The sequence below is a fragment of the Nelusetta ayraudi genome, unplaced genomic scaffold (assembly GCF_046127955.1).
Source record: "Nelusetta ayraudi isolate G7.1 ecotype Tasmania unplaced genomic scaffold, CSIRO-AGI_Nayr_v1 ptg000135l, whole genome shotgun sequence".
Taxonomy (NCBI): Eukaryota; Metazoa; Chordata; class Actinopteri; order Tetraodontiformes; family Monacanthidae; genus Nelusetta; species Nelusetta ayraudi.
The window spans coordinates 11,407,402-11,429,025 of NW_027466185.1; the positions used below are offsets into that span (position 1 = coordinate 11,407,402).

Consider the following 21,624-nt stretch of genomic DNA (forward strand, 5'->3'; position numbering starts at 1 on the left):
GAGTTTGTAGAGCAACGACTGGCTGAAATGGCAACACATTGTTTGTGGTCCGCTTGGATGATTTGAAATTTAAAATAAAACTTTTATCGTCTAAACCTGTTTTGCCCCTTGATTTCCTCTCCATCAGTGAGCTCCGTCAAGAATTAGAGTTGATGTCACAGTTTGAGTGTCATCGGGGATTACATTGGGGGCCAGTCTCACGAGTTCACTGCTTGTAGCAGGAGAGCTCTGGTAGTGCCTGATGATTTTTTTTTACTTCCCAGATTGTCCAGTGGGTGGTGCTGTGGCTGGAGACTTCAGTTTTAATTCCGTCGTCTTCATTTTCGGTACATTTCCCACCTCGATTCAGATTATTATTCAGTTCGTTATGATGAATAAATGGTCTGTGGTTGTTTTAGAACTGATGTTGACTGTCTTAAGCAGCCGTGGGATGAGAAATACAAAGAGGAATTAAAAAAAACAACTTAAAGTTAGCCTAACTTGAGTTTGCCTTTACGCAAGAGTAATTCAAATGAAACTGCTAATTGGGAAATTTGAGCGCTGAAAGAAATATGTCTTAAGACCTAGACTGTGCAGTACAATAGCAGTTTGGCCATTTACCTCGTTAAGCCTGTATATTTAACCAAAAATCCTTCATTTAATACATTTTTATTTTTTAAATGTAAAGTTAAAAAGACTATCTCTGATCAAATTTAAAGCTTTAATCCAAGCAAGTGTAGTCATTATGTAAAGCAAATAGATTGACATTAAACTGTATCAGTTCTTTTTTTTTTTCAATGCAATTATTTACTTGGAATTGTGGTAAACCAAAGTATCACTTAGAAGTGCACGGACCTCATTTTTTTTAATTACACTTTTTCTGCTCTGTGATCTTTCAGCTAAACCTCATCTAGACCAAAATCTTGTGTTTAAATGTATCAGCATTTTCATTTAAGAGCAGGAGGGAATCGTGAGCTCGTCACACAAGAGCTTAAATGGTTCAAGCCGCTCGAAACAAAGAAGAATGAGCCCTGTTGTGTTTTCAAGGCAAACAAAGTACGATCATCTCCCTGCCAACAGATCTGTTTAAAATTTCCCCCTGTATGTCTCACAAGACTTTGTGAGTTTCACTGAGCAGAGGGTGACTCATTCATTCAGACAGTCATTACAGTCACAGGGGGAGAGTCAACCACCTACCAAGTGCCAAACTTGAGGCCAGCCTCTCTCCTCCCATCTCATTCTTTCCTACATGGGCACTCTCAGATGGACTTCCCGACTGCACAGACAGACATAACTGAGCTCTGCTGAGGAACCAAGGACACAAGTCGCCGAACAACAAAAAGAAAAAAAAAACAACCTAGAAAATAATTTTACAGATATCCATTGAACGGTTACATTTTCAGTGCCAGCTTTGAAAGGTGAGTTTAATCTCTTTTCATTTGTTCACATTCAATTCTTTGACTTTTGGGTGGAGTCCATAACCCCTCCCAGATCTTTTGATTAATTGTCCTCCGTGTTTCATGAGTTTTGTTGCGTTGCACTAAAGAAAGTTAAAGTTTATTGTTATGGAGGATATTTTGAAGTGTGCAACGATGGATTTTGAATTACATTTTGCACTTAAATTGGTGTAACATGTATTGATATTTACATACAATTTCAAGTGCACTCGTGAAAAGGCAATTGCCATGTGTTTACCACATCACTAAATTATTCTGATGCTTAAGTATTGAAGATATGGATACATCATTGGGTCCTTGTTCCATGTAAAGTCCACAAATGTAGTAGAATGCCAAAACTGAAATCTGGATATGATATGAAAAACTATATTTCTGTGCATTAAAATACAATTTTGGAAAAAAAAGTTTAGTCTAACATCTGTTTTTTTTAAAAAAAAAAGCAAGGTAAGAACAATGGCGACGCCCAAAAACACTCCCAGAGGTGCAAGCAGCCCGCTGTCCCCCAACCGCATCACGCGGCTCCAGGAGAAGGAGGACTTGTCCAACCTCAACGACCGTCTGGCCGTGTACATTGACAAGGTGCGCTTCCTGGAGGCAGAGAACGCTGGCCTACGCCTGCGCATCACCGAGTCGGAGACAGAGGTCAGCCGTGAGCTGACGGGCCTGAAGGCCGCCTATGAGGCCGAGCTGGCTGACGCCCGTCAGACCCTGGACTCGGTGGCCAAGGAGCGGGCTCGCCTGCAGCTGGAGCTGGGCAAGCTGAGGGAGGAGTACAAGGAGCTGAAAGCAAGGTAGGCACTGGCACGAGTACCAGGAGGTTGGGTCCTGAACTCATAAAACCACCACACGTGTGTGTGTCTGTATGATCCTTTGCAATATGAAAAAGAGCTGTAAGACATTTAAAGCAGCTTTAATCAGTGCAATAGAAAAACTTGAGAGCCACGTGTAACGTTAAATTGCAGAGCACGATTTTCCTCTCCTGCTGCACAACATCCAAGGCTTAACTGTCATCCCTTAATTGCACTTGTGGTTTTCATCTTATGCAATCACATGGTCTAGTCAACATGACCAAATATGCTAAGGGTGCATTCACAATGAAAGTCACAACAAAGCAAATTGTGTTGTGTCTTACCAAAGTTTCAAAAGACCTCTCCTGCCTCTCCGCCCCAAAAATCAAACAGCGAAAAAAAGTACAGAAATGCCCTTTATTTCAAATAAAAAGAAGCTACTGATATCTTTGTAATCTGTTGGTCATAAGAAGATGCAGCTGCCTGCGGCATCGGAGAGCCGCCTCCCCGCACAGCTTGTTTTAGTTAAGCTGAAGATTTGGAGCGGCGTTTGTACTTAAAATGTTTCTGCACGTGTCTCCACAGTAGCAGGACACACGTAGCGCTCTCTCAGATGTACTAGCTGATGCTCTGGGACCACTCCCTAGCAGCGTCTACTGCCACTTTTCCCCATGCTGCCACATCCCGAACCTGATGACTAACTTTTTCCCCTGTTTCCACCCGTCTTCACCAAAGAAAGTTTTATGCACGCACGCACACATGCACACACACACACACACACACACACACACGCACGCATGCACGCACACACACACACACACACACACACACACACACACACACACACACACACTATAAGTGGCAGTGTGTAGAAGACTCCATTATTTTTTTCCACAAATGTTGCGAAGGGGAATGTGTTTGGTTAAAGCCGGGACGTTGCCATGGCATTTTTTTTTTAGCCAAACATTGAGCGAGAGCGCTGCGGTTTGTGGCTTCCAGACACACGTGATTGGAAGTCGATCTTTTGTGCTGATGAGTCATATACGCCGAGGACTTTTCCCTGTCTCTATTTCATCCATGTTCAAAAATAGCTCATATTTGACTGCGTCAAGGAAACTTGGAACAGGGTTTCCACCTGGTTCCCAAATTACAATGCAATCTTTACGTCTTTCCATGGACCGTTGGCTGGAAAGTCTCATTGTGCTTCAGTTCTCTTTTGTCTTTACAGGAACACCAAAAAGGAGTCGGACCTGGCCGGAGCGCAGCAGAGGCTCAAAGATCTGGAGGCTCTGCTCAACTCAAAGGATGCCTCCTTGACCACAGCGCTGAGTGAGAAGCGTAGCCTGGAGGTGGAAAATAGAGACCTTAAGGCACAGATTGCCAAGGTAAAGACGATGGCTCACCTGCGAAAAACAATTATATTACTGTGTGTCTGTGAGAAATAAAGAAACTTCTTCATCTTCCCCTTGCAAAGCGCCACATCTGGGCCCCATGTTTCAGCAGTGCACAATACAAATTTGGCAAATCTTCATCTGGTCCTCATAATTGTCTGTGTTGAACTTTCCATGTAAAAAAACCCCACTGTTTTAACCACGTTTTGGTCTTTTCCCGCTGGTTTTAGTTTTATGTTGGGACCAAAGAACCTTGGCACACACATTTCTGCCATTTAAAAAAGGAAATGTTTTTTGTGAACAGAAAAGATCATGCTGACTCAGATGCTTCCAATTAAAAACCAGCTATAATTTAAATGTACATAAATGTGACTGATTCTGCATGACTTTATACCAGCGTGTATCCTCAATTGGGCCTTGATTTTGCTTGTTTGTTTCTTTTAGCTGGACTCCAGTTTGGCCGACGTCAGAAAGCAGCTGCAGGATGAGATGCTGAGGAGGGTGGATGGTGAGAATCGCATCCAGACCCTCAAAGAGGAGCTGGAGTTTCAGAAGAACCTCCACTCTGAGGTCAGTCTCTGGGAGGAGATTCTTATACTTTCTACATCTTTTCCTTTTTGATCAAGAGCCATCGCTCATGTTTTTATTTATTCATTTTCATTCATTCTCCAACAGGAACTGCGGGAGGTGAAGCGGCGCCATGAGTCTCGCGTGGTTGAGCTGGACAATGGCCGCCAGCAGGAATTCGAGAGCAAGCTGGCGGAAGCCCTCATGGAGATGCGCAACCAGCATGAGCAGCAGATCAAGATGTACAAGGAAGAGATCGAGAAGACATATAATTCCAAGGTAAAACTCAACAATGTCACCTTATGAGATAGTAAACCAGAGCACAAGACGAGGCATGAAAAGTAGTGAATACACAGTTTCCTAAACTGAACTTATGAGACATTAAGTCACATCATGCCTTGCAACATCACCGCATTTGGTTGATGGAGGAAAATGAAATGCAAAGTGCAAATAGGATAATCTTCATAAAAAACAATTTTTTTTAAAATCTTGCTGTTAGTTGGAAAATGCCCGTCAGTCAGCGGACCGGAGCAGCCACCTGGTGGGAGCAGCGCACGAGGAGCTTCAGCAGACGAGGATCCGCCTGGAGTCCATGTCAGCTCAGCTCAGCCAGCTGCAGAAAGAGGTGAGCAATTTACAACAATTAGAATAAGTACTCATTCTTGTTCCATTCAGATGTTACCATCCTTTGTCCTTTAAAAAAAACAAAAAACAAGGTTTTCGCACCGATTTGCGAACTGTTGATGCTGTTGAATGACTGTGTAACTCCTCTGTGCTTGAAATCCAGCTGGCGGCGCGTGAGGCCAAAGTGAGGGACCTCGAGGGGGCCCTGTCTCGGGAGCGCGACACCACGCGCCGCCTGCTGGGGCAGAAGGAGAAGGAGATGGCCGAGATGAGGCAGCAGATGCAGCAGCGGCTGGATGAGTATCAGGAGCTCCTGGACATCAAGCTGGCCCTGGACATGGAGATCTGCGCCTACAGGAAGCTGCTGGAGGGGGAGGAGGAGAGGTTTGTTGGTTATGGATTAAAGGTTCTACAGTATGTGCCCTAAGTTAAAAAACAAAAAACAAAACCATTAACATGTGGTTGGTCAAATACAAATATATGCATCCTATAAAGACTATACGTTTACCTTTTGTGTCCCTGCAGACTGCGTCTGTCTCCGAGCCCACCGCCCACCAAAGTGACAGGAAGTCGCTCATCTGCGTCCGGAGCTCACTCCCGTTCGATCCACCTCAGCGCCGGTGGCTCTCCCGCCAAGAGGAGGCGCCCTAACGACACCGACAGCGAGGCCTCCAGCTTTGCAGGGGGCACCGTGGCGCGCACTCGCATCACCCAGCAGGCCTCAGCCAGCGGGCGGGTCACCGTGGACGAGGTTGACCTGGAAGGGAGGTACATAAGGCTGAGCAACAAGGCAGATGAGGTGAGAAGATGAGACAGAGGTGGGCTGTTTGTTTTTTGTTTGTGCTGTTTCCAGCAATTTATTTATATATTTTTTTCGGTTAAACCATCAGGATCAGAACATGGGGAACTGGCAGGTGAAGCGACAGGTGGGCTCTGGCACTCCCATCCATTACAAGTTCCCGGTGAAGTTCACTCTAAAGGCCGGCCAAAGGGTCACGGTGAGTTATTACCACCCAAAATGACTGTAGGTACGAGCATTGAAGACATAAACTATTAAATCCAGCTCTCACTTCCTGCACCTGCCCTGTGGTTGACAGGTTTGGGCCTCAGGCGCTGGCGCCTCCCACAATCCGCCTACTGACCTGGTGTGGAAGACTCAGACCTCCTGGGGCACTGGGGACTTGTTGCAGACCACTCTGATCAACGCCAGTGGAGAGGTATTTCAAACATATCTTCATGAAACTCATCATGAAATCATATTCTTTTATAATCTTTTCTACTTGTGATCGCATTAAGTATTTTGGTGCTCTAATACTTTAAAAATTTAAGTAGAGAAGGGAAATAGACAGCTAAGCACCGCAATACTTTGTCCAACAGGAAATGGCGATGAGGAAGGTCACTCGCACAGTGCTTGAAGAAGAAGACGATGACATGGTAAGGGAAAATCTTTTGCTGTGTTTAACACGAATACGGACGACAAACATATCACGCGTAGCAAAATATTGCGGGTCTGTCATTGATTCAGCAGGTGGCTCACAGCACCTGCGGCGACAGTGAGTATAACCTGCGCAGCCGGACGGTGGTCTGCGGCTCCTGCGGACTTCCTTCGGACAAGTCCAGCAACTGCTCTGTGTCCTCGGCCTCCCGCTCCTTCCGCAGTGGGGGCGTCTCCGAGGGTCTGCTGCCCCACTCCTACGTGTTCAGCACCAGCACTCCACGCAAGGTGGCGGCCACTAAAGACACACACACAGCTGACAAATGATTCCCTGAGTTGAAGTAGCTCTGTCTTTAAATACACATAGTCGGGTAATAGTATTGAATTGATTTGTGCATTTTAATAACAAAGTGCTGATCTTTTCCATCAGACTGGCATCAGAATGGAGAGCTGTCCAATCATGTGAGACCCTGGATGGAGGACTGATGAAATCTTCAACTATTTCATAACAAGTTAAACTATGCAACTAAAACTTTGCATTGATTTTCTATGATGTATTACAGGCATGTTTTTTGAATATTTACTGAAATTTAAAGGTGATAATAGAAACCACTTTTGCTTGCAATGGTGACATTTAAAATGTTTAAACAACACTTTTTTTTGTCTAGAAGTGAAATATGAGCCTGAAACCTTCGAAAAGAAAATCCTAAAAATGGTTGATTATATTTTTATCCATTTGATAAGGTGATATGCAGTTAGTACATAGAATCACATAGCACCATTGGCTCTATAGATAATAAAGGAGCAAGGTTGCAGTAATTTGTTGTCTCTCCCTATCTTGTTAATCACATTTTATTTTGAAGAACTCTTGTAATCTAAGTGCTTTTTTTATGCTTTTGATACGTATACAATGTGAGCTTTCACTGCCATAAATAGACATGACTTGATTTTTTTTTTTATTATTATAAAATATTTTGTGAACACTTACATTTTCTTCCGTGATAGTAATTTGATAATCATTGAAAAATGTAAACATGCCTCGTCGCATGGACAAAATAATAATAAAAAGAGACAATAACGGGTAAAGTGCTTTGTTTTTGTTATAATGTACCCCTTTTCAGAATAAAACATTTTTCCAATCTAATGAAATTTACAATATAAGCTATTTGAAAGTGTGATTTTTAAAAATAAAAAATAAAATCAAAACCTTGTTTTGCTAAATATTGTGGCGCAGATCAGTATTTAGCAAAATGTTAAAAATTTTCCATTATTGAGTAAACCCCTTTCATCACAATGCTTTTAATTTGAAAGACTGCTAAGTATTTTTTTCTAAACCCGGAAGGGAATTTCAGCACCGTGCTGACGGTCTGTCATTGTCTGCAACTTCGGCGCTGCATCTTAACGCCTGTAAGTTGTGTCACTTTGTTGTTTAAACGGGTAACTGTGCACGTAGGGATTTTGAATCTAAAGAAGTCTTGTGGTTATTTAAAATAAATCAATCAATTGAATAAAATACCTAGTAGCCCTGCAAAGAGATGTCACTACATAACGAATGCTAATCGTTAGCCAGTAACTCACAACTACTGCGAACAACAACAACACAAAGTCCATCCCTTATTTTACAGTCACCGCACCTTCTCCTGTAATTTCATCAATTTCCACGAACACAATTCCTTTTCTCATATGTAGTTTGACTGCAGTGCCAAAGAAGCCATGGTGAAACAGAACTCACAACTTGCCAAAGTCTGTGGGAAACGAGAAATGAATGTGATCTGTGAAAAATCACTGTTCAGTCACAAGGAAAGCATAACATTTCTGATGAGAACAGTGCGTGAAGCAGCAAACTGACTGTGTGCACATCTCGCATTGCATTTTCTTTTACGGCACTCTATAATTTGGGTGTCTTATCAATAGAATCAACGGAAACGTATCAGACTGCTTTGGTCACTTAGCCCCTAAAACAAGCGTGTACGTAATCTGCATGTCTGACCGAAAGAAAGACTTCATCGTGCTTTTCTACAGGAATTATTGAGCCGAAGCTAAGAGCACATTGGTGATCAATGCAAATAGCCTCCAGGGACTGAAGTGAATGGAAGAAGACGAGCATAATGCGTGCTAATGTGTTTTGAAAGCCATACGGCAGCTGTGGGGACCAGCTGCGTCAGCAGAGGATTCATGACCAGCAAAAACTTAATAGAGGAGAAGCTCTTCAGCAGCAACTTGCCGCAGTTTCACTCTTCTTGAGATCCGTGTAGAGTTTTTATCTTGTTCAGCTTTGCCTCTTGTCAGCAGTCTGGATCCATCTGGATGTTGAGCGTGAGGACTCTGTTTGGGATCGGCTTCCTGGTGACATCAAGAGTCGGGGCTGTCCTCGCTCAGACCGGGACATGTCCGCTGTCCACAGCAGCTAACCTGAGAAAGAAGGACTGTTTGGGTAGCAGAGCAGCGTCCACCATGGCCAAGACCATTAAATATCTTGGGTAAACATTTTCATCGTTTCATTGTATAGTTGGGCTTAAAAAAACTGAAACAAAAACAAAAAAACATTGCAGACTGGAAACTGTGATGTTTATGGTCCTCAGGCAGGAGGAGGCCCAGCACATTGATGAGGAGCTCTTCAGTGAGTATGGCTTCAGTGTGGACCAGCTGATGGAGCTGGCTGGACTCAGCTGTGCCACAGCCATCACCAGAGTGAGCTCTCAGTCTGGCATTGACAAACATTTAATCAGCAGATATTAAGAGTTTTTCTGTCTTAGAAGTCTTTCCTCTTTTCTTCTTGCAGGCATACCCGCTGACTTCCCTTGTGAAGGCCACGCCCTCTGTGCTTGTGATTTGCGGACCAGGTAACAACGGCGGGGACGGCCTTGTTTGCGCACGACATCTTAAACTCTTTGTGAGTGTCCACCGTTTGTGCAGGAGGAAGCTAAATGTATTTTTTGCTCCCCAAGTTCCGTGACAAAGTTTTGGATTTCTTGCAGGGTTATGAGCCCACCATCCTCTACCCCAAGAGGCCCAACAAGCCTCTGTTTCAAGGCCTGACCACACAGTGCCAGAAAATGGAGATCCCCTTCCTGACGGAGATGCCTGAGGTGTAGTTTTAATAATCCTCTGTGTGTTGTGTTGATGAGTGTGCAGTTTACTTGAAGAAAAGCAAGCCATGTGCATTAAGATACCAAGTGTGACTGCAGTTATGTTGCACGAATGCCTTAATTATCCCTGAAAGGAAATGAGATACTTACGTAATAGTAATAATCATGTTTTTCTGAATTAGTGGCTCTATAGATGTTTTCGTGTTTTGCAGCTTGCAATATGTTTTTGTGTATTTAATGTGGAGTTGGTTTACAGGCTGAAGTTATCGATGAGGTGTACAACGTGGTCATAGACGCCATCTTTGGCTTCAGCTTCAAGGGGGCTGTGCGGGACCCTTTTGGGTCCATCCTCAACAACCTGAAGAAGACGACAATCCCCGTAGCCAGCATCGACATCCCCTCGGGTCAGTGCCCCCTCAAAAACCAACCTCTCCAACACAGAAAAGAAATATCAAAACACCATATTGTGCAGACCAGGGGTGCAAAATTCATGTTTACTGAGGGCTACAACAGCTTTAAGCTTTAAGACTGTTGCATTTGTATTGATGAATAAATATTTGAACGTATATGTTTTATTCATTATGATATAAATCCTTTACGTTTATCAGGCTTAAAAACCACTATTATCATTTCATTAACATATTATAACACGTATATTTCAATTTTCTTTGGTCAAAACTTTAAAATTACGTTAAATTTATCATTCTGCGTCCGTTTTTCTCATCTTAAAAAAATTAGGATTACATGTCAGCATTTCCCAACTCCACTCGTGAGAAAAATAGAAAATCTCTGCTAGAGTTTCCCACGTATATGATAAAAAAATTTTGGCCTGAGTGTACGCAAGCTGGATTGTGACCCCTCTGTTTGCCTTTTGTTGTTGTTGTTGTTCAGGTTGGGACGTGGAGGAGGGCAGTGTGGATGGTCTTCAGCCAGACATGCTCATCTCCCTCACGGCCCCTAAGAAGTCGGCCTCCTTGTTCAGGGGAAGGTACCACTTCCTGGGAGGACGCTTTGTGCCTCCAGGCCTGGAGAGGAAGTACCAGCTCCACCTGCCTCAGTACCCAGGCACAGACTGTGTGTTGCAGCTGTAGTGGGAGTGTTTGAACGTTGGTCCCTAAAGAATGCTTTGAGTTGGATATGACTCTTGATTAAGCATGGAAGTGGAATTACCAGATGAAATAGCTAAATCTGATTAGCTCTCTTTGCGTGGATGCTGGTGTGGGTGTGATTAGATCAAATGTATATAATATTATCGTTTCTTGGGGAGTGAAATTTGAGGAAGCTGTACTGTGGTGGTTGCTTGAGCAGAATAAAAGGCAAAGCAAAGATTTTTTTTTCTGCATTATCATTTCTTCATTAGCCTTCCATTGATGAAAATGAAATTAAGCTGGTGCAAAAGGAATTGTCCATCACATTGAGTACTTTTCCTGTTTTTATTAGCACATTTTATGATCTCATTGAATGTACAACTAGCAACTGGAAGTACAGCCTATAATGTCCATTACATTCTATTTTATAAAGACCGTTAACATACACCTTGTGTCAGTGTTTATACATTAGGCGGAGGCGATGTAGTAAAAAGCATCTCTGTCCTAATCAGCCTTGTGCAGTCCAGCAAACCGCCATGGTGACCATTGCATTTCACATAAACGTGTGACTACATATACTTAAGGAAATACTGTATGTACAGTATATGCTCTGACAATGTGGCTCGTTGATGCATAATGGGTTCCTCAGTACATGCTGTGGTGCGCAGGTTTAAACTATATACAGTGCTGGTACCATGCTCTCTTTGTATGTTATCCACTTGTGATCTTTGTCAAGGAAAAGGTCATAGAAAGACTTGAGGGTGGGTTCGTATCCCATGTTGTCTACATGCAGGTCAGGAGGTGGAAGAAAGTCTTCAGTCCAGGGAAGAAGCCTGTAGAAAAGTTTCACATTTTATTGGGTGAGTGGTTCTCAGCCAAAAACCTAAAATAAAAATACAACTATTTCATATTTGACTTTTCGTAGAACAACCTTCCCTAATGAGTTATGAGAAAGATTACAGAAGAAATCACTTTTAACTCTTGCAGAAACACTAGTCAGCCTGTCAGGTGTTCTTGACAAATCAGTGCCTTTGTGACATCACGAAGGACTGATTTACAAAATGTTGTGCTTTAGCACACACTTCGGGAAAAAACTAAGCAAGCATACGACTGAGGGAATAGACGATGTTCACTGACATGCTTGAGACAAGACAAAGGCACACACACTGAAGCTGTGTATTAATATTCTGTGACAAGTTAACAGGTTAAAAAGATACCGACGTGCATCTTTTCTCTCACAACCTACCTGTGCTATTCTCCAACCTGCACTCCTGCGCAGTTATCTTTACTTTCCGAGGCTATCGCCAAATATTCAGCATTTCTACAGGAAAAGAAGAAAAGGAATGTGAGGATCTCGGAGCCGACCTTTGCAGAGTTAAATGAAGAATGAAACACAGAAATTAAAGAAAATAAATCAACTGTGTGGTTGCTGTGGTTGGATAACATGCGTAATCTCAGTTCTGTTTTTTTTTTGTGACTTACAGGAAGGAGGGTTTGGTTTTGACTAGTGAGCAGGAAGGATGATGGGATGAAAAGATGAGAAGCAGACAGAGGGAGACGTCAGACCGGCAGACAAGGTCAAGACACACAGACATTAGGGAGACAGAGGAGGAGGGAGGTTCTGACAGAAGGCATGGCGGTAAATGAATTAAGGTGGCAATTGTGTTATCAGGCAACCTGTGAGTGGACCATTAGGAAGCGCTGCCACTACGCATCACCATGTATTTGATTTTACAAAATATCATAGATTTGACAGAGTGGAAATGCACAACAATGCACCAGGGAGACTCTCAACACAGACAACAAATCAGGACAGGCACATTTTCTTTTAAATTTATACTATGTCCTTGAACATCTTGGCACACAGTGACTGTTGACCTTCTGAGATTTACTTGTTGTGGTCTCGCCAGTGGGAAATCAATGCTTCCTGTGACACTTCAGGGTGGAGGTTGGATTTATGTGCCACAGTAGATTGCAGTATTTCCGGGAAGCAAGGCAAATGTCGTTGGCTGTAGCTTCGTCTCTAACTGTTTTCATTCACATTCAATCTATGCTATTGTAGAACGGAGCAAATTCACTGTTTTGCACAGTTGTTAATGTGCCACCATGGACAAAGGTCCACACAGAAGTGTTAATTGAAACCACTTACGCCGCTTCTCGTAACGCTTCCTCCCCGGCCGCTGCTATTTTCCTGTAGCAGTAAATCATCTCTATGAGAAGCCAGACCTGAAGACCAATGATGGACACGTACATCATGACCTCAGAGACGATAGAGGCCGTCCCTCTGGTGGCTGCACACACAGGAAATGAAGTTTAAGAATCGACATGAGCCATATAGACATCAACATAGAAGGTCGCCGGCGGCTAACGTGGAGAAACCGATTAAAAAAGTTTTCAAGATTTAATGCGAGCAAAGATTTTCATTTCATTTCAAAGGCACTATGCGAACCAGTGAGAAAAATAAAGATATAGATGTGAAAATGGGAATAATATGGGACCTTCAACGCCAGCCTAGTTCGAAAGTACAAATATATATAAATATATTTGAAATAATATGCCAATACTCTTTGAATAATGGGCAGGTTAAAGAAAGAAAACCAGAGCCGAGCAAGGTTTAGCGAGGCAAGTCTTTCACTCCCTCGTGGTGATTGGATCATTTCAGCTAACTTTACAGAGCAATGAGACACCCACGCCGCAGCCTCCACATTCACACAGAACGTCCTTGCTTGCGCGATGCCGACTTCACATATGAAGTGGCTGTGAGTCGTGATCCGCCCGCGTCACGTGGAATATTCCTCCATTCACTCATTGTGCTGTGGAGAGGCTCAAACGTTCTGACCAAGGACCGAGGACTTAGCCGAGTGAGGAGCTGGAGACGAGAATCTGTTGGCAACTAGGAAATCTGTTTCAAGGAGCGGCTGTGTGCAAATGGAGTTTTAAAACTTCAGCCCGCCTTCGTTAAACATCACCACACGGTTCTTTAGGTGATAAAATCTAAAGATCTTCAATGATTGTTCATGTTAACGTAGATGTTTGATACTCTGAGATACTTTTAGACATCCATCAGACATTTCACCTGAATATGTAGGTCAAACGAATGAATCCATAGAACCGATTTCCTCTCACCTTTCCCCACCACGGTGAGGTGGACCACCTTGCCGATGAGGTCTTTGTAGCGATAGCGTTCGTAGTTCAGGATGCGGTTGAAGAAGCACTGGTAGGTGCCTGAGTCGTTGAAGGTCACGTTGAGCAGGTAAATGGACGCGTCTTGGATGTCGTTGCTCCTCTTGCTCCCCTTCCAGTCGACACGGTCGTAGAACTGTTCGTTTTCGATCATGGGGCCGCTCTCGCTGTAGGTGTAGATCTGGATTCGCAAAAAACCACATAAACATTTAGGTTGATTGTGGGAAAATCAACATTTGAGAGTGAGTCTTTGTGCTTCTTTCACCTCCCACAGAGAATGACTCGGGAGATACTGATTCACTTAGTCCTGTGGCAGCTAGTCTGCTTGTTATTGCATGTATTCTTTGTCTCATGGAAGAAGATGCATGAATTTCATGTAAGTTTTAAACCAATTTGTCTGATTGGGGCAGGTTAGCGATTTTATCTTGGAATAATGGCAGAGATGGGAGGTGGAGCTTTGAACTAGATATAAAAGCTACAAGGAAATATAACTGAAATTCAATGTATTTCATGTATTGATCATGTATTGATTCAAGCGTAGACATAAGAGGAACGTTACCGCAGACTAATTAAGATGCAAATAAGGGATTCAGGTCACCCACATTTGATTTTAATTCTTTCGGACATGACGTTCCGAAGCGAATGTTTGAGCCAAATGCGTTATCACTCTGGGCAGGCCGGGCGGACATTCCGCACTCGTGTGCGACGTCCGTCTCTGGAGCTTTTCGATCCCTGTGGTTGCCGGTGTAAAATAACCTACAAAATCTATTCCACGGCGACCTCGCAATGACCTGAGCGCTGCATACAGCTGCAGACTCAAGGACATTCTTAGGAAAGAGGGAGGACGGAGGAGAGAATGTGACGTAAAAATAGCCGGTGTCATGGATGTGGGATGCGGCGCCGAGTCTGGACTCGAGTTGACGTGGACTCACTCGAGCGAAATCCGCCTCTCCCTTGGCCCTGAAGTACCATTCCACGGTAGCCGAGCCTTCCACCTCGCTCCGTCTCTTGCAGGAGATGCAGCCCAGTTTGAAGCCCCTCCCTGCTACCGCCTCCGTGTCGGAGTCCACCTCCGCACAGGCCCCATGACATTGGTACACTGTTCCAGAGAAGAAGAAAAAAACACACAAACAGATAATCAATACGCTGGCTTAGCACGCCAAACTGATACTAAAAGGCAGAGAGGAAAAAACAATCAGTCGGTCTGGGCTGTGCAGGATTTTCCACAGAGGATTTTTATTATCATTATTATTATTATTATTGTTGCGGTTTCATTGTTGTCACCAGAGGCCTTTTCATTACAGAGGAATATATGGTGCACACATGTGTAAACATCAAGACAATAGTGCCATTTTGTGACTTCACGCCATGATTTGAGATGTCTCTTTTTCTTTTGTTTCGCTGAGTGAGACAACAAGCAGTGGACCAACGATGCAGGCTGCATGTTGTTAAAAGAAAGAAAGAGAGAAGGAATGCATTTGGAAGAGTGTACACAAGTTTAACGCGCAATCAATCAATGGAACTGCGTTTAAGAATGGCTGCGAGCAGCAGAACTCACCGAACAGAGAGCAGAGGAGGGAGACGATGAGCAGGTGCAGCGCTGCCATGTCAGCGGACGTCGACAATCCCGTTGTTGCGGTTGTTCTTGCTGTTTAGTGGTCGCAAGTAACTTGGAGGAGCCTCGGTGAAGCAAGGCTTTCAACACCCACAGTCCATATGTGTATGCAGCTCAGAAAAGAAGCACCGCCAAGTTAGGGAGAGTTTTGCAGTCACTCTCTTGAGGACGTCCTGACCTCACAGAAGACTGAAGTTTTGTGTGTGTTTTTATTAAAAAGCTGAGTGTCAGTAAAGTGCAGGTTTTTAGGACAGATGCAGCTGAAAAGTGCAAGAAAAATGTCTTTGATTTGATTTGTGATGCCCTGGCGAAGCCCACTGTCAGCGTCTTTGGCTCAAGTCACAGACAGAGTGTTATTGCCACAGAATATTGCTGACAACAGCTGGGCCCACCTTTCACTTATTTATCCTTGTTGTTTTTGTTTTAGCTCAATCAATGCATTCAAGTATTTGGCTCTGTTTCTGCTTCTGATTCAGCAGCATGCCAACGCAGCCCAGATTTGTAGTGACTCACAGTGATCAACACCCTGAGATTCTTCTGCCTTCTATCTTCTCACCTGAGGTTCTAATGTGAGCCACACAGAGCAAACGACCGTCAGTTCTGCCCCTGGCTGGAGGCCTCGTATTCTGCACCTATTCTTTATTATCACAGGAAATTACACGCAGCGAGAGGGTACACACAAAAAGGCATAACACATGTGTGTTTATATAATGTGCAACATGCCAGCTACTGCCTGAACGCCTAACGTTACAACACACGTACGTGCATATAGAAATGGTTTTGCATGCTCTACGATAATAAAAAATAATATACTGGCTACCTCATGCAGGCTACGGGGCTACCGTTGTTTTAAATTGGATCAGTCCGGCGCTCTTAAAACGAATGATCCATCACCGAATGGCTGAAAACAAAGCCTGCTGTCCTGAATGCGCAGGCCTCTCCTCCTCCTCCTCCAGCGTCGAAAAAATATTTTCCCGCTTGATGACAGCTGAATGTCGAAAGGCCGGTAATTTCATTTATCCGATGACTCCGTGCTCGTTGTTGAAGAGGCGCTCGAGTCGTGCGGGCATTGCGTGTGAAGGAGGAGAAGGGGAAAAAAATATAAGGTCACACTTGCGTGGGCGCACACGGCTACATCGACGCCCGATTCTTTCCCCCCGGACGAAAATAAATAATGATAATCATGAACGGATGGGTCCTGCTCAGGCTGACGACGTTGGTTCCTGCGCCACAGCGGCTCCGCTGTCGCTCACAACACAGTGGGGCTGCAGATGCACTGCGGTAAAAGCACGGCCGTGCGCGTTATCATCGAGCAGATGCTGTGTTTGCGCGGCGGGTGACGCGTCTTTTGTGACGTCCTAATTCTCTCTTTTACATCTTTGTGCTTTCCGTCTTGTCGACGTGAACACTTTTTGAAATATTATTTCCGGCACATTTAACGAGAAATAAAATCGTTTCGTTCGCTGCGTTAATGAAATGCGCTCATTCAATTTGGAGTGAACTGGTCCTTTAAACCAAACTCCAAGTGGGCGGAGCCACCCAATGAAGGAATCTGTCTTCGGTGTTATGCCGAGATTTGCTTTTCCGTTTAGCTGTGCACTTTTGACTGGGCACGAAACCTGGCACATCGAATAACGGTCAGCTGTTCTACAAAGGGCCATGTCATGTCATTTGTCGGTGATGTTGACCCTGTCGAGAAATACGTGGACGGCTAATGGAGCTCTATAGTGGTTGGTATTTTGTGCTCTTCTGGCAGGATAAGTTTAATACCTACTGACCTACTTGTTTAATTATACCTTAAACAGTAATAAAACAGTTAAACGTACATTCATATGACAGCATATGCTTTAATTTTTTTAATGACGGAAGATATGTGAAAGTGTGACAAATGTTAAGTTACTCACATAGAAATGAAAGATGTTGTATGAAACGGCGTCTCAGCGTTATGAACTACAGCGGCGCGCGCTCCTGCGAGGTGCATGCACTTCTCGGCAGGCACGCGGATCTCGGCATGACACCAGCATCAGTCAATAACTTCCCAATCACCACAATGCACAAAGTTACGAGAATATTTCCACCACTCCTGGTTTGAATTTTCTCGCATCTCCTCCAGCCACAGCCATGCTGACCAGCCCATCCCATCTGCGAATGTCGTAGCGAATTCAATTTTTTTTGGGACGTACCAAACACCCATTCGTGTAAGTGTGAGGATGCTGAGACTGAATTGTCAAGCAGCTAGCATCATCTACGCCTACGGACAAGCAGCTGAATGTGTTAAATGGCTTGTCCTTTAATTGTCCCTGTCCACGATGAGACGACAGCCCTCCGTCTGTGGCGTTTTACGACAATGAAGTCCTGCTAACAGCGAGCGACGTTCTGCAGCGGAAACACACAGCAACGCAACGAAGGTAAAGTAGCTAAGCTAATAATAATAGCCAGACAGCTAGCTGGTAACTTTGGTGGGCAGCAGCGAGCGTTACATTCGTACGAGAACGATGAACAAGTGGTGAAATAAAAAGGGTAAAATATATTACTGACTAAACAGTTTTAACTCTGTGACACGCCATGTTAACGCTGTTTTTGTTTTGTTTTGTTTTTTGTTTTTGCCTGCGCACCTGTCAAGCTAACGTGATGTTCGTTGCACTTATGTGCATCAGGTGGAAAATGATATCGCTTTGGACGTTGTCACTTTGTAGTTTACTTTTAGATACTAAGTACGTGCTGTTTTTCAGTTAAACTATCTTGTTTTAAATTGATACCTGTGTCCATTTTATAACGAGATAAGCAGGAATCTACCTCAGTGGACCTTATGAATTTCTTCTTCTTCTTCAGTGGACCTTATGAATTTCTTCTTCTTCTTCTTCTTCTTCTTTTTCTTCTTTTTCTTCTTCTTCTTCTTATCATTGTTCTTTCCCCCTCAAAAGGATCCTGCAAGCATGGATCCCACCAACAGCACTTCTGCTGCTGGTTTGACCATCCAGGTTTGTTTCCCTGGTTCCCGTGCGGCCGTCATGGACAATCTGAACCGGCAGCGTGAAGAGGGCAGGCTGTGCGACCTCTCCATTCACGTCCAAGGCCAAGTGTTCAGGGCCCACCGCTGCGTTCTCGCTGCTTCCTCTCCCTATTTCCACGATCAGGTAGGGCGGTGTCACCCGGGCGTGCCTTGTGCTTTATCTTCCTAGACTCATTCATTTATTGTATTTGTGCCTTTGTGGTCTCCCTCCCACCAGGTGCTTCTGAAAAATGTCACCACCGTTTCGCTGCCTTCGGTGATGGACCCCGTGGCCTTTGAGAGTGTCTTGAGCTCCGCCTACACGGGCCAGCTGAGCCTCGTGCACGAAGATATTGTCAACTACGTGACCGTGGCCAGTTTCCTCCAGATGTGGCACATCGTCGACAAATGCACAGAGATCCTGAAGAGGCCGCGGCCCTCAGCGGAAGTCTCCTCGGGAGACGCGGTGGCCGTCAACCCCGGCTCGGCGTCCCGGCAGCAGAGTCCAAGCAGCACTGACTGCTTGTACTCTGAGACGGAGGTGAAAAAGAAGGAAAAAAAGCCCGACGCCCTGCCTCCATTGGCGACGTGGAGACGCCCGCAGCAGTTTCCCAGGTGGCGCCCGCGACCTCCATCAGGCCAGCACCTGGCAGACTCTCAGCTGGAGGGTGCCCCTGCCTACGTGGACAGTTATTACAGCAACTGTGAGGAGTCGTGGGTGTTGAGTCACGCCAAAATCAGCCACTTTGCTCACGACGCGCCAGGCCAGAATCCCCGACAGCAGGGGGTGTTCGCCGCTGCCGAATCGCTAAAGCAGAAAGTCCGATTTCAACAGCGGGGAGAACCGTTAGGTGCCGATAGCGCATCTGACAAAAACAGAGAGAGGAGGAACAGTGATGAGAGCCGAGAGAAGAGGAAGAACGAGAGGAGGGAGATTGAAGCTGATGAAGGAGTTGGAGAGGAGACGGAGGGGAAGAAGGAAACCTTTGTTCAAATGAGGAGTTCTGGTAAGTGACAAAACCTCATTTCACCTTAAGGGGCCCTAGATTAAGCAGCATTACCCCCACCATAATGAATGAGGAAAGTCCATCCTTCACTCAATTTGCTTGCTTCACTTGTTTTGCAAGTTTGTGCAAACCACATACCAGACTGCTGCAACCCAGCCAGCAGTGTGTTGATTCCTCCCCCTGAAACCACTTCATGGCCAACTTGTTTTTGTCTTCTTCCAAATATGCATGAGATCTAAACAGCAGGAAACTAAAACCTTTGTTTTCTGGCAGAGTTTTTAATCACTGCTGCTTTTAAGTTCTGTTTTCATTGAGTACACACTTCTTACAGGATGCTGCTGCAATTTTTGCTTTTATGCTTTTATATTATTTTAAATGTATATGCACTTTTTAGAGGATGCCGCTGCAATTTCGTCATGCACCATGTATGATGACAATAACGGAAATTCAATTCAAGTGAATAAATAACCTGAGGCTGATAGTGTATTATGAACAATGGAGTCCAGGATGCGAACAAAATTAGGAATCAGGTAAAATATGGGACATGTAAATACAAAACATATACAGGTCCTATAACAGAAATACCAAAGCATTTTTTTTGTAGCAAATTCTTTCAAATACTTAAGTTTTTCTTTTATAATAACACAATATGATTGTGATCATTTACATTTTAGATTATTTTATATTATACATTATTTTTCAACATCAGTGTAATGCTCAGCATGGATCCTAAATGTAAACTTAAGAAAGTAACTGCAAGTAATTCCTTATTTAATTTAAATGTTTTGCTCTACGTTTGTACAACAGATTTACTGCCAGTTTTGAATGAGAGCGTCATTGGTGGACAAGCAGCAGGGAAAACCAGCGCGGACCTGCAGCTGAAGGACCGAGTGCAGAGAGCGATGGCAGCCGGTGATCCCCCCTCCGGCCTGTCATGTGATCAGGTCTGCCAACCCGGACAGGGGGTCCCAGGCCCGTCCTGTTCCGTCTCAGCCAGACTGCTATGGCAGACGCCATCCTGGTCCCAGCAGGAGCAGCGGCTGCAGGCACCAGAGGGCGCCAAAGAGGCCAACGAGGACGAGGGGGACGTGGACTTTGAGTGTTTGGCAGAAGGGACCTTGAGCAGAGAGACGTTTGACGAGATAGAAGACGGGACAGGGCAGATCTCACAGAGGCCTTTAGTCCCGGCGTCGCCCGACTTCACCACAGGGGGCAGCGCTGAGTCCAACTGGCCCTCCACCAGCTTGGCGCCGGGTGCTTCTCTGCCGCCGTCCTCCGATCGCCACGCGTCTCAATCCTCCGCCACGTTCCCGCCGACGCCGTCTTCGCCTCCCACGCCGTCCTCGTCCTCCGCGGTGTCGCTCGCTGGCGCCTCCTACACGGGCAAGGTCCACTTCTGCCACTGCGGCAAGGCCTACACGCTGAAGAGCATGCGTGACCGGCACGTGAAGATGCAGCACCTTAACCTGCGGCCGTTCGGCTGCCCCGTCTGCACCAAGTCCTTCAAAATGAAGCATCACCTCACCAAGCACCTCAAGACGCACGGCGGCCTGCGGCCCTTCGAGTGTGGCCTGTGTGGGAAGAAGGTGGTGTGGCGGGACAGCTTCCTCAGGCATCAGGCCCGCTGCGAGAGACTGGCCTCCGGCTCCTCCTCCACCTCCAGCAGGGCCGTCCTGGCGGCGGCTGCAGCTGCGGCGGCGGACGTGGACAACGGCTACGGCTACGGTTTTGAGGACGGGGAGGCGTTCCTCGCCGTGGACGGACAGGTGAAAGTGGAGGACGTGGACTTCGGTGGGGAGATGGAGGACGGGATGAGCGGCCTGCTGGGCAACGTCCCCGGCATCGTGGACCAGCTCAGGACTCAGGCGCAAAACATGAGCGGCGGTCACGTCTTCAAAGAGGAGGCGAGCGAGAGCTTCATTGGGAACTGAGGACGAAGCTTTTCAAGAGCGTGCGAACAATAAAGAAGACTTTGTCGAGCAGGTTGAGTTTGACGTCCTTTTCATGTTTGCAGTACTTTTGGATAAAAAAGAGCAACGATGAGATTATTCTTCAAAGTGTTTCTCAGTGTGTGCAGTGCAGTGCCGCGTCCTCTCCTCTTTCCTTCAGTGGCAGTGTTGTGAATGTGCCGTTGCAGTCTGATTGAATTTTGCACGTGAGCCGGGTTTGACCTCGGTGTGTTTTTGAAAATAAACACGGAGGGAATAATCCCGGCTCTCTTACTGTTTTTCCCCTGCCCTTTACCCCTTACCTGTTGCTTTTGCAAGCACCGTGACAGACCACTAGAGGGCTCTCCTGCACCTTACGTCTGACAGCTTATGTCATATCTGTTTGATGGCGGGATGTCCTCATTCCCCGTCGATGTGGTAACATCAGTGGCAGAAGACGTCGCCATCCGCTGAATGGAAA

At 45.2% G+C, this 21,624-nt stretch overlaps 4 protein-coding genes and 1 long non-coding RNA gene across 7 annotated transcripts; 3 read left to right on the forward strand and 2 right to left on the reverse strand.

Moving 5' to 3' along the window:
- Positions 1–688: 688 nt before the first annotated feature.
- Positions 689–6,945, forward strand: LOC142877278 (lamin-A-like). Of its 3 annotated transcripts, XM_076011749.1 has the most exons (13): positions 689–1,397; positions 1,877–2,227; positions 3,453–3,609; positions 4,060–4,185; positions 4,291–4,461; positions 4,682–4,807; positions 4,970–5,190; positions 5,332–5,605; positions 5,697–5,804; positions 5,904–6,023; positions 6,184–6,240; positions 6,332–6,529; positions 6,672–6,945. In XM_076011749.1, exons 2-13 carry the CDS (start codon positions 1,890–1,892, stop codon positions 6,705–6,707), a joined length of 1,932 nt encoding a protein of 643 aa, XP_075867864.1. In that variant the 5' UTR covers positions 689–1,397; positions 1,877–1,889; the 3' UTR covers positions 6,708–6,945. The 3 variants fall into 3 exon arrangements, with proteins under 3 accessions (XP_075867864.1, XP_075867863.1, XP_075867865.1); XM_076011748.1 differs by having other exon boundaries at positions 689–2,227; XM_076011750.1 differs by having other exon boundaries at positions 689–2,227; positions 6,335–6,529.
- On the reverse strand, positions 4,455–5,445 carry LOC142877284 (uncharacterized). Its single transcript, XR_012923813.1, has 3 exons — positions 5,315–5,445; positions 4,909–5,170; positions 4,455–4,795 (listed from the first exon to the last, which is right to left on the reverse strand). It is a non-coding gene; the product is annotated as an uncharacterized LOC142877284 (long non-coding RNA).
- A 642-nt stretch (positions 6,946–7,587) lies between the features above and the next one.
- On the forward strand, positions 7,588–10,865 carry naxe (NAD(P)HX epimerase). Its single transcript, XM_076011753.1, has 7 exons — positions 7,588–7,648; positions 8,531–8,721; positions 8,824–8,932; positions 9,024–9,134; positions 9,220–9,330; positions 9,587–9,734; positions 10,222–10,865. Exons 2-7 carry the CDS (start codon positions 8,549–8,551, stop codon positions 10,419–10,421), a joined length of 852 nt encoding a protein of 283 aa, XP_075867868.1. The 5' UTR covers positions 7,588–7,648; positions 8,531–8,548; the 3' UTR covers positions 10,422–10,865.
- Positions 10,747–16,668, reverse strand: scn1bb (sodium channel, voltage-gated, type I, beta b). The gene is made up of 6 exons (XM_076011755.1): positions 15,160–16,668; positions 14,534–14,700; positions 13,545–13,782; positions 12,568–12,709; positions 11,665–11,739; positions 10,747–11,251 (listed from the first exon to the last, which is right to left on the reverse strand). The coding sequence occupies exons 1-5, from the start codon at positions 15,206–15,208 to the stop codon at positions 11,670–11,672; spliced, it is 666 nt and encodes a 221-aa protein (XP_075867870.1). The 5' UTR covers positions 15,209–16,668; the 3' UTR covers positions 10,747–11,251; positions 11,665–11,669.
- Positions 16,669–16,824: 156 nt separating this feature from the next.
- zbtb22a (zinc finger and BTB domain containing 22a) lies at positions 16,825–21,427 on the forward strand. The gene is made up of 4 exons (XM_076011747.1): positions 16,825–17,624; positions 18,141–18,353; positions 18,447–19,215; positions 20,023–21,427. The coding sequence occupies exons 2-4, from the start codon at positions 18,153–18,155 to the stop codon at positions 21,144–21,146; spliced, it is 2,094 nt and encodes a 697-aa protein (XP_075867862.1). The 5' UTR covers positions 16,825–17,624; positions 18,141–18,152; the 3' UTR covers positions 21,147–21,427.
- The last annotated feature ends 197 nt before the right edge of the window (positions 21,428–21,624 follow it).